The 12,500-nt window shown below is 48.8% G+C and overlaps 1 protein-coding gene across 1 annotated transcript in view; it reads left to right on the top strand.

Annotated features, from left to right (window-relative positions):
• Positions 1 to 3,280: 3,280 nt before the first annotated feature.
• Positions 3,281 to 12,500, top strand: part of LOC143525222 (PDZ domain-containing protein 4) — a 23,092-nt gene continuing 13,872 nt past the window's right edge. The window contains 2 exon segments of the mRNA XM_077018880.1: positions 3,281 to 3,352; positions 3,530 to 7,202. Coding sequence (XP_076874995.1) covers positions 7,143 to 7,202 — 60 coding nt within the window. The 5' untranslated portion in view covers positions 3,281 to 3,352; positions 3,530 to 7,142.

Raw genomic sequence — 12,500 nt, 5'->3', positions numbered from 1 at the left:
TGCTGAACGTCTGATTGGTGTGGGGCTGGTGGGGTAAGCCTGCCTCCTCCAACACCCACACTAACCTGCTGAACGTCTGATTGGTGTGGGGCTGGTGGGGTGAGCCTGCCTCCTCCAACACCCACACTAACCTGCTGAACGTCTGATTGGTGTGGGGCTGGTGGGGTGAGCCTGCCTCCTCCAACACCCACACTAACCTGCTGAACGTCTGATTGGTGTGGGGCTGACCAGTGTGGGTCTGACCTGTGTGGGTCTGATCAATGCAGGTCTGATCAATGTGGGCTTTCTTCAATGCCTTTCTCAGCTGTCCTGTATTCCCTACATCACACCATGTCCCCTGCCCCGCCCCCCATTCCGTTCTACCCCCCTCTGCCAATCCCCTGCTTGCTTCCTCCACAGTGTCATGTCCTTTTCATGTATGCATAATTTGGTCGATTAACATTTAAAAGCCGAACCTTTCCAAAGTTCTCTGGTCAGACTCTGTGTTAATTACTCTCCTTCCTTAGCTTTATGTAACTCTATGAGAAGAAAAGCAACACATGCACTTTTTAAACATACCGTGAAGAAGAAACTGTGAGATTTTAAAGGCAGACGTAACATCATGGGCATTTCTGTAACCTGCACATAACCCCTAACAGAGGACAGTCCATTTTCGAATTTCACAATGCTTCCATTTTAGAAATGTCAGAAGTCTCATATCTGCCCATGTGAGCAGCAAGATACAGACTGAATCTGCACCGTTTCACACAGCAAATTCCATCTGCAGCTAAAATCTCTGGAGCATTTTGAGAATATCTGTAGTAAATCACTCCGAACAACTCATGCGATTGTCCTCATGAGTTAAGGTATATCGTTATATCTCCTTAAAGTAAAGGAATTACATCCTTGTTGACTGTTTGCTAGGTTTGCTTCCTAGTCAAAAAACCATATGTGGGCAAAAGGACAAACATTGTGCTTCAACATACTAGAGGAAACGTATGATGTATCAGCAGTTATTATTGCCAATAAGGATGATCGGTTCGATACTGGAACTCAGCCTGATAATTACAATTGATATTTTATCTATCTGTTTAAGCTTTCAGTTTAGCTTAGGCCTTGTTTGCAAATTAATAACGCTATTATTACTGATTACTAATGATCAATATTTGTTGTTTTTTTAAGTTGAACCTGTGTTTGGAATAATTTCTAAATTCGATTTAATGTTGTTTTTAATGGTTGGTGGGGAGGTGGTGGGTGTTTTTCACATCAGGAGGTACTCTCAACTGTTCAGGTCATACAGGCCTGCTATGTGATGTTTCTCAAACTGCAGGTGTGGCACATCTGTGCTGGAGTAGATCCACACATTCACAGCCCAGCGGTGCCTTCCGGAAGACACAGACAAACCTACAGAAGACACAGGCAGACCTGCTAAAGACACAGACAGACCTGCTGCAGACACAGGCAGACCTGCTGAAGACCGACTGTAGTGTAGCTTAAAGCCATATGATGCATGTCTACTAATAACTTGATTGTGGCTGTGGTGCACTGGGTTTGGCTGTAGGGTGCTGTGTGTTACAACTGTGTCTTCACAATAAAGGAAATCTGGTTCTGCATTGGTGCTTCCTGGAGACTGACAGCTGACGACAACATGGATAACACCTTCCTCCTCCTCCTCCTCCTCTTCCTCCTGTCTCTCATGAATAATGAACACAGAGTTGCATTTCTAGAGTGCCTCAGGAAAGGGTGAAGCAAGTTTGGCTGTTTCAGCACAGTCTAGGAACATCTCCCATCTCCAAACACTAACAGCTACACGACAAACACCGCTTGTTTTTTTATTTACACTTTTTTAGAACATGCATTTATTTACATTTTGAGTTATTTTAATTGAATATAAAACACAGGATCAGATCTAATGTTAATTTGATCTGTGTTAATCAGATCTAATGTTCATCAAAATATCTATTTATACATTATTAAATTTGTTTTATAATGTACAAAACAGTGTATTTCCCCCATCTCTGGAAGCAAATATGTCAAAACATATAATGATGCTGTTTGGCTGTCTGATTACAGTCTGATTAGAGGGGACAGACTGTGGGACTAATGGGGGTTCCACAGCCCCGCGAGAGACTGGAGGGATTTTCGGCTAACAGATATCTGTCCGGATGCACTGGCTGGTTTGTTTGTTTTGTCCGGATGCACTGGCTGGTTTGTTTGTTTTGTCCGGATGCACTGGCTGGTTTGTTTGTTTTGTCCGGATGCACTGGCTGGTTTGTTTGTTTTGTCCGGATGCACTGGCTGGTTTGTTTGTTTTGTCCAGCTGCACTGGCTGGTTTGTTTGTTTTGTCCAGCTGACTGGTTGTGGTTTCCTGTGTATGTTCAGCCATGATGGCAGTAGACACGGGTTGTTCTCGCTGGACACGTGTGCATCAGCACGCATGCATATGCACATCATAACTACAGACATTTAATCTCTCTACACACGAGATGGTCACGCATGTTTAGTCTGGGTGTGCTGTAGCTGTCTGTCCTGTATGTCCTGTCTGTCAGACTGTCCCTTCTCTAGCGTGCGATGTCCTGCTGGAGCTGCGTGGGCCACAGCAGTACCTGTTACTACCTGCTGAAGGCAATATCCACGTGCAGGTGACGTGCTGTATTGTCTTACTCTGCCGTGTCCTGTACTGCAGTGCATGTTGGTCACTGTTGTATCATTCTGCATTAAAGACACTTGCAGGAAACGTTACACAGCCTTGTTAACTATTTACAGTACAGTGACATTTTTCACATTGGTCTCACCTTTGCTGTCAGGTGGACAAATCTATGTTCCAATTTCTGCGCCAAACACACAATCTCTCTCACACACACCCACACACACACACACACACACACTAATTACATTACTGGGCTGGGCAGCCCTCCAGCCTTCGTCAGCGTCTCACACCTGTTAGCCCATCACCCTCCTGTATGTTTTCCCACAGTGCAACACCAAAGCTCCTTTATCATAATAGCGCAATGACGTTGAACAGAGAGATTATGTTATTTACAAAGTGCAGAATATGACCAGCATTAACATGGAGATCCCCCATTTCTTCTCCCATTAAATGAACCTCGTGCGTGTGTAATGCCCAGAGCTGCACAGAGCTGATGTCAGCTTCAACCGCGTTTTAAACATGCATGCTGCACTCTGACAGGGGAGAGAGAGAGAGAGAGAGAGAGAGAGGGGGGAGAGAGAGGGAGGGAGGAGAGAGAGAGGGGGGACGGGGGGATGGAGGGATGGGAGAGGGGGGGGGGGGCAGAGAAGGTGAATGAAGGACCAGCGCCTTGTCCCTGCAGAAAGCAGAGCGGGAAGATCGGCTGAGCGACGGACAGGACAGTAAGAGAAGGGCAGCAGGGTAGCGGTGGAGAACGGGCTCTCCTTCTGCCTCTTAAAGTATTCCGCCGGGAAGGAGACCCACTCGGGGGTGTGTGTGCGTGCGTGTGTGTGTGTGTGTGTGTGTGTGTGTGTGTGTGTGTGTGTGCGCTGCTGAGCGGTAATGTCTTTGTGCTCCAGTGTACTCCTGCAGTAGCAGCCCTCGCTGGGAGTGGCGGGCGGGAGAGAAGCTGGTGCCGAGGTCCTCCTGACACCTGCACGTTCTCCTGCACAACACGGACACGCCCGGCCAGACGGAGGGTCACGCCGGGTCTGGAGACCTGCTCCTGCTGAGAGACCTGGGGTCTGGAGACCTGCTCCTGCTGAGAGACCTGGGGTCTGGAGACCTGCTCCTGCTGGATTTATCCTACTCAGCTTGTGTTAAGACAATTTCCTAACAGGATACTTCAGCACTCTGGATTATTCTCTTATTGTGTGTACTGTGCACTGCTGCTGTCTTTGGAGGGGAGAGAGAGAGGGAGAAAGAGAAAGAATGGATGGACAACACTTCTCTTTTCCATGAGCAGTTCTCTTTATTTATTCTTCCTGCGGATCTTTTTTCTTCTTCTTGTTCTTTCTCTTTTTTTCTTTCCTGCACTTATTTCGTGTTGCTGTATTATGAGCGTGATTTAGGAAACAATCTACTGTTCTCGTTTTTCTCGGGAGGAGGATTAAAATTGTGGAGCTGAAGCTTTGCAGTCTGAGCAGACTGTTGCTGTGCGGTGTGCAGGGTGACGGGCCAACACGTGCTCAGGGTTTGGTTACGCCCTGCTGTCTGCTGGGAGGTTTAGTTCAGGTGAGGACCAACACAGATCACCCCACATGTGTGTGTGTGTGTGTGTGTGTGTGTCTGACACTTGACTGTCACACAGGTGTGTTGACAGAAGTAACAAACATCTGAGTGTGTGTCCAGGTCGGTAGGCAGTAGCTGCAGACAGGGGTCAGTGGCCATTCTCAAACACTCTCAGGAAAGAGAGGACACGTTTCACACCCAGAGGCAGCACGACGAGGAGGAACTCCCAGAGCGGTCAGCACACTAAACACACTCAGCACATGGTGACAGGAGAGGGAGAGAGGGAGAGAGAGAGAGAGAGAGAGAGAGAGAGAGAGAGAGAGAGAGAGAGAGAGAGAGAGATGGAAAGAGGAACAGATGCATGGTATTGATGGGGTGGTACAGACTGATCCACTCTGGCTGGTCAAACAGCAAACGCTTCTCTTCAAACTCCAGCTCAGCATCACGTCTATAAGCACAAACCAAAACCACACACATTAAAACTGATCAAGCCAAACTGTGTTTCTTTTGACAAGTACTGAACTAAATCCACTTGCAGTTTACAGAGTTACAGGCTGCAGGGTTTGTAATGGAGTTTGTAATGTAGTTTGTAATGGAGGTTGTAATGGTCTATTGCAGTGGAACATACAGGATATCTTTGTCCAGCGGTGAAGGTGTGTGTCAGTGAACTGTGGAGGTTCCTGTAGGGCAGAGTCAGTGATGTCCTGTCCAGCACACACTCCACTGCAGCGACCCGTCTCCAACGGCTCAGTGGCGTCTATCAACCTCCACAGCTCACGAGGGTACAGAGCTAACAAAGAATTGAACTGAGAATTTATCATTTATCAATTTAGCTCAGAGTGGGAGGAAAATAATATCCTGATTAACAAGAGAGCTTTTGTTTTTACTGCAGCAATAGTGTCTGGCTCCATTTTCAGTACAGCTTCACACACACACACACACACACACACACACACACACACACACACACACACACACACACACTCACTCACTCACTCACTCACTCACTCACTCACTCACTCACTCACTCACTCACTCACTCACTCACTCACTCACTCACTCACTCACTCAAGTTACTGAAGTTTGCTGCTACTTATTAACACAAGTATGTGTTTGTGCAAGTGTGTATGTGTTTCAGCTCTCGTGTCGACCACTCACTAAGAAGACTGACTGAGTGTGTGCTTGTGTGTCTGTGTGTGCTCTCCTCACTAAGAAGACAAACTAAGTGTGTGTGTGTATGTGTGTGTATGTGTGTGTGTGTTTTCCTGTTCAATCACTACAAAGACTGGCTGACTGTGCTGATACAGTAATCATATGCTGCAATTTCTGCTTGTGTGAAGGGAAAATGATTGAGTGAGAGAGTGTGTATGTGTGTCTGCATATGCATATATGTATGTGCGTGTGTGTATGTGTGTTTAAGATCCCTCGCAGGGTAGCTGGCACATTTGATGTCATGGTTTTGTTCCTTTATGGGAAGAAGAGACAGAAGTGTAGTAGGTCACTACTGTGGGGCAGTTTATAGAGCCACAATACACCTTCCACTGCCCCTACCACCCTACCCAGAACCACCACAATCTCCCTCTCTAGAACCAGTACATACCCATTACACAACGCACCCAACACCCTACCCAGAACCACCCAGAAACACCTCAATCACCTTATCTAGAACAGTACAGATCCATTACACTACACCCCAACACTCAGAACCACTACGCCCCAACACTCAGAACCACCAAACGCCCAACACTCAGAACCACCAAACGCCCAACACTCAGAACCACTACGCCCAACACTCAGAACCACCAAACGCCCAACACTCACAACCACTGGAGAAACCAGTGTGTTGGTGGAAAGAGAGAGGAGGATAAAAAGAAAATGGTGGGTGTGTCTGAAGAAGAAAGAGAAAGAAATAAGACACGTAGACAGAGAGAGATAGAGAGAGAGAGATAGAGAGGCAGGGAAAGAGAGAAAGAGAGAGGGAGATGGGGTAAAGGGCTAAAAAGGGCATAACACATATTGGAGAGCTAATTAGCATGCATGAGGAGGAACTCTGAGCACAGAGTGGTGGGGGAACAGGTGGAGGAAGGAGCATGTGTAGGCGTTTGGACTCCTCAGCAGAGGATGGAAACTTTCAAAGGTGCGGCAAAACTCCAACACACACACACACACACACACACACACTGAGGTAAATTAAGCAGAATGAAACCAATTAATGCACAGGCCGTGTTTCCACTGAGATATGTTTGAGCAGTAAGAAGAAAACAGACTTCCTTCTGACAAGCTCAGCTAAACAACAGCAGCAGGACTGTATTAAAGGGGATGAAAATGTTCTGTGAATGCAAGAGACTTTTTTTTAAACAATATTGTGCACAAGTTACTCATCCATCCACGTTTTTAAATGGATTCAATTTTGAACATCTCATCACATAAAGCGTATAGTACACGTGTATCAAACCCAAAAACAAAAAAATCCTGCTGGAAAGTCCAAAACTTTCAACAAAAGCACAGACTTCTAACTTAAAAACTGGGTGGGTTTCACACGGAGTTCTCCCTAGACTCCCCCACACACTCCGCACGAGTTCGAGGGCGGGTGGCTACACTGCTGTGCTACTGCCGAAAACTACATGTCTACACGCTGGGATCCCATTGGCTTGGTGCTGGACAGACGCGGAGATGTGATGCTGCAGTTCTGAGAACGGCCCTCCACGCTCAAACGAAGACTGCACACTCACACAGAGACCTGCTCGCAGACGTCGAAACACCTTCAACCCCCTGGCTGAACTTTAGGAGCACAGACTCTCACAACTTGGAGTATATATATATTTTTTGCATTGTTTATCGAAGCCTAAACACTGGTGAGGAAGAGGAGGTGGAGGAAGAGAGAGAAGAGGAGGGTGCCACTGAGTGATTACCAGCTGGGATTTGACCTTGGCCTTGTGAGGTCAAACGTCAAAGGTCAGGATGGGGTGCAACATGTGTGTGGTTCAGAAACCTGAGGAGCAGTACCACGTCATGTTCCAGGTGAGATGTGTTTCTCATTCCTGTCTCCTGTGTCTCACTGCCTTCCAAAGGAGCTTGACGCTAACCCAGACTAAAACCTTGTTCTGCTGGTTTGCCTCAAGCGCTCCTGTAACCCACGCTGACTTTGTTTGTTGGCTGCTGTCATCTATGTTACCTTATTTGCTGCCCACTCTAAATGAATGTTCAACCTGTCTTCTTTCTCAGTCCTACCCGTCTCACCTCTCCACCCCTCCACTCTCCCTACATCTTCTGTCTGATTGGCTGGAGGTGTCTTCTGCTGGTTTGGCTTGTTTGCCTGGTTTAGATTAGATCTGCTGTCCTGTCGATGTTGCATCTGAAGTTCTGTTCCAGCCCTGCTTGCCCATCTGGGTCCAGCATGTAGTCCTACTTGACCGAAAGATTCAAGGCGTCTGTCCCAGAAATGCCCAGGGTGGACATTATTATTAAGTCTCTAATGAAGAAGTGACTTTTTATGTCAGCAGCAAAAAAAAAAAGCTCAAAAAAATGTCTGCTCTCTGATGGATGGAAAGTGTGAATTTCATCTGTGAGAGCCACAGATTAAATGCGCTGGTCTAACACAGACGGAGGGAGATTAATCACAGGGATCTTCCTGCTGCTGTGTCTCCCTGGCTGGTAGTCTAGTGCTCTGAGAGTGGGCGGGCAAGGCGGCCCTGCCACAGTGATGAGAAACTCCAAGACCACGCCCACTCAAAGCAGACCACTCCCACTCGAAGGAGACCACTCCTCCATGCTGGGCTCAGAAAATGGGGAGGGTGTGGTATCAAAGGCATCTTCAGTGTTTCTCATGCCTGATGCAGAGGGCGTATATAAAATCATGATGGAGAGAGTGGTGGAGGAAAGGAGAGGTGGAGGGTGTGGTGTGGTGTTTTGGATCGGGGTCCTGATGGATATTGTGTGCTGTGTTCAGTGTGTGCTCAGTTCAGCTGGGTGTGTGTGTGTGTGTGTGTGTTTTTTGTACAGCTCAAGTAAGGCTGTGGAATGTCCTCTTTCTTAGAGATGTTGGTCTGGTGAATCATGGCCACATGGTGCCTCATTGAAAATCAACAAAGACTTGTGTGTTTGGTGAATGGTCTCTCTGGGCAGAACTAAGTATCGGTTGTGCCAGTGAGACTCTGCCGTAACATTCCAAGGATGGTCAGGCAATGGGAGCCAATCAGATAACACCATGCACAAGTCCAAATACGTTATATTCCAGCAACGAGTTGGCCATTTCACGAGACTAATGTGTGTCAAACAATAAACCTTCAGGATAATCCTGTTGACCGTGTCGGACCATGCATGACTCTCAGCTGACTGCATGTGTTTGACGGCTCTGTCTTTGTCCACCGGCTCCCCATAATTTTGTAGGTTTTTCTCATTTAAGCCTTTGCAGCATCTGTAGATCCTGCTGATGGAAAGCAAAAATTCAACGTGCAATTCTAATTAGTTGGAGAGGAAGATGAACTCTGACCCTGACTGTGCTGGAGAGACTAAGGGAGGGGTCAGTCATACGGACAGAGGACTGACTCACTGATTGAACGACCAGCAGTAGGAAGTGAGACACACACACACACACACACACACACACACACACACACACACACACACACACACGAGGAAGAGACTCCTGCCGAGCTGGAGCAGAAAGCCTGATCCAATGTGGACTTTGAGGAGGACAGAAATTCACACTAAATAGGAGGCAGTGATAAAAATGCAGGAACGGAGTATCAAAGAGCAGCGCGGAAATGTGAGGGTAGAGGGGGATGGGTGGAGGAGTGGAGGGGGATGGGTGGAGGAGTGGAGGGGGATAGGTGGAGGAGTGGAGGGGGATAGGTGGAGGAGTGGAGGGGGATGGGTGGAGGAGTGGAGGAAGGGTGGAGGAGTGGAGGGGGATGGGTGGAGGAGTGGAGGAAGGGTGGAGGAGTGGAGGGGGATGGGTGGAGGAGTGGAGGGTGGGGTGGAGGAGTGGAGGGAGGGGTGGAGGAGTGGAGGGTGGGGTGGAGGAGTGGAGGGAGGGGTGGAGGGGATGGATGGTGGAGGAGTGGAGGGAGTGGTGGAGGAGTGGAGGGAAAAGGGTGGAGGAGTGGAGGGGATGGGTGGAGGAGTGGAGGGTGGGGTGGAGGAGTGGAGGGAGGGGTGGAGGAGTGGAGGGTGGGGTGGAGGAGTGGAGGGAGGGGTGGAGGGGATGGATGGTGGAGGAGTGGAGGGAGTGGTGGAGGAGTGGAGGGAAAAGGGTGGAGGAGTGGAGGGGATGGGTGGAGGAGTGGAGGGGGATAGGTGGAGGGAGGGGTGGACGGAGTGGAGGGGGATGGGTGGAGGAGTGGAGGGGGATGGATGGTGGAGGAGTGGAGGGGGATGGATGGTGGAGGAGTGGAGGGGGATGGGTGGAGGAGTGGAGGGAGGGGTGGAGGGGGATGGATGGTGGAGGAGTGGGGCTTTTGTGGCTGCTTACCCTCAGACCGATCACGCCTGTAATACATTTCTGCGCTCGAGAGAGCAGGAGCTGGGGGCACCAGGGCGTGAGGGCACGAGGGCAGGAGGGCAGATGGTGGACTGCTGGGGGGCAGTCTGCCTGACGTGGTGTCTGGAAGCCCTGCTCAGCAGCTAGGAGACAACCACGCACACATCCACCTTGTGGCACTTCTGCACCCTCGGCCAAAATGAAACCAGAGAGAGACTCCTGTTAGAGTCGTTACATTAGGCTACTCTCTGACTAGATAGGCCTTTGTCTCCAGAGCTTCCAACAGCATAATACACTGGCTACGGCGCAACAAATCTCATTGGCTACACTGTAACAAAGGTCACTGGCTACAGTGAAACACGCCTCATTGGTCAGGTAGCCGGTAAAGACTACAGAAGCTGTGTGTCAGGTGATGTACTGATTCAGGTGCATACACCTGCTGTAAGGTTTATTACAAAGATTTCTTGTAATCACTGAGGTCAGTGGTGATAACAGAGGGGACTCTGTCTGTACGTATGGGTGGATCCATCCGCAACAGACGCTCTCCCAACGTACAGCTCCGAATGGTCCACACGTCCTGCTCACTGTGAGGGTCGACTTGTCCAGAGACAGAGCAGCTCTGAGATATGGAGGCCAGTAGAGAGACAGCTGCTCTTTCTCTCCAGATAAAGCTTTGATGTGAATGCTCGCACTGAGATTAGATCAGTAATTAACTGCTTTTCACTCTCTGAGTTTATTACCATGCAAACAACAAATCACAAAGCCAGGGCAGTGAAGCATGCAGCTAATGAATACCAGATCTTACAGCTCATGAATATGAGATCTCACTGTTCATGAATATGGGATCTCAGTTCATGAATATGAGATCTCAGTTCATGAATTTGAGATCTCACAGTTCATGAAAACAAGATCTCAGTTCATGAATTTGAGATCTTGCAGTTCATGAATATCTAGCAGTGGTGTTCTGGTTGGTTGCTCAACTGATTAATAGTTTGCATGGATTTGATGGAGTAAAAACCTCCCAGTGTGTGCTGGCTATAAACCTCCGTGGAGAAGCAGTGCAGGAACGCGCCTGGCCTGCTCTCACATTTCAGCCTTTTCCTCCTCCGTTTGATTTCTAGGATGCCAGGAGCTTCAGTCGGCAATCTGTAGGAATGAAATGCTGAATAGAAAATCAATGGACAGGTGAACCAGAGTGAAAAAGGTGCAGTTGGGTCAGAACCATTAGATTTTTCCATATTCACGCTTTATTACAGTCACATTGTCCATTCATGGAATTTTATTATGAATTATGGGGTTTCACCTTTAGCATTTAATGAATAGGTCAGATGTAGGACTCAAGCTCAGAGGGAAACTATAGCCTCTGGAAACATAACGGGCTTTCCTCTGTGGGTGAAAATAACCAATTTGTGTGTTCAGTTGACTAATAAGTATTTACACTAGCTGGCATCAGTCATTACTGCAACACTCACGCACACACACATGGTGTGAGTGTGTGTGGTGAACCTGAGCTCAGGTGTGTGTGAAGGGCCATACTCCTGCATCCTGCTCTCCATCTCTCTCCCTTTCTGTCGTTGCTGTAGACAGCGTCTCGACGGGATGCTGTTACCGTGGAAACCATTTTTGTTAAACAAGCATAATGTGTCCTCTTGTAAATTTGACAAAAAAGCAGGTTAATGTACAAATTGAATGAGTGTGTTCTTACTGCACTGGAAACACCAGCTGCTCCCCCATCTTTCAGTTCAATACCACACCACCCCACCCCACCCACACCACCCCACCCCACCCACAGCCCCATCCACCCACACCACCCCACCCCACCCCACCCACACCACCCCACCCACACCACCCCACCCCACCCACTCCACCCCACACCACCCCACCCCACCCACCCCACCCACACCACCCCACCCCACCCCACCCACAGCCCCATCCACCCACACCACCCCACCCCACCCACACCACACCACCCCACCCACACCACCCCACCCACAGCCCCATCCACCCCACCCCACCCCACCCACAGCCCCATCCACCCCACCCCACCCACACCACACCACACCACCCCCACCCACACCACCCCACCCCACCCACAGCCCCATCCACCCCCACCCCCCCTCCCTCCGTTTGATCTACCTCTCTTTTAGAGGATAGAAAAGCATGCTAACACAAACAACACTGAGGTTTCTTCCATGAGAAAGACTAAATGAAAAAGTAAAAATAATAAAAGGATCTGGTTGTGTAATTTGAGCTTAAAGGGATGTGGCAGAGCTCTGAACACACACACACACACACGCACGCACGCACGCACGCACGCACACACACACACTCACACACACACACACACACACTCCCCAGATCACTATGTTCTACAGCATGTACTGGACTTAATAAACACAGCTGACTGTATTGGACTTGTGTACTTAATAAACACTCAGCTTAGTATATTGGACTTGTGCACCTAATCCCACTGGTATTTATTAGAGTGGGACAATAGAGAGATCCTTTTACTGCGGAGGGAGATTCCCTTATCTGTGCCAACAGGTCTGAGTCAGGGTGCAAGATATGACGGCTGCAAAGGTCAGAGGTCAGTAAATTGAGAGCATTTTTGGCCCGCAGGGACCCAGGGATGTTATGAACTATCCGACATGCTCTGTCAGTCATCGATCTGAGATGGGGGGAAGGAAGAAATGGTGGGGGGGAGAAAAGAGAGAGACAGAGAGAGATTAAAGAGAGTGGTGAGAGGTTCTGTGTGTCGTTCTTGGCTAAGGCAGACCTACTTGTAGCAGCATGTGATCAGTGCTGATACAGCAGCCTGGAGAACATGTGACTGCAGA

Source organism: Brachyhypopomus gauderio, chromosome 10, assembly GCF_052324685.1.
Source record: "Brachyhypopomus gauderio isolate BG-103 chromosome 10, BGAUD_0.2, whole genome shotgun sequence".
Lineage (NCBI taxonomy): Eukaryota > Metazoa > Chordata > Actinopteri > Gymnotiformes > Hypopomidae > Brachyhypopomus > Brachyhypopomus gauderio.
This window is presented reverse-complemented; position numbering and strand designations above follow the sequence as displayed.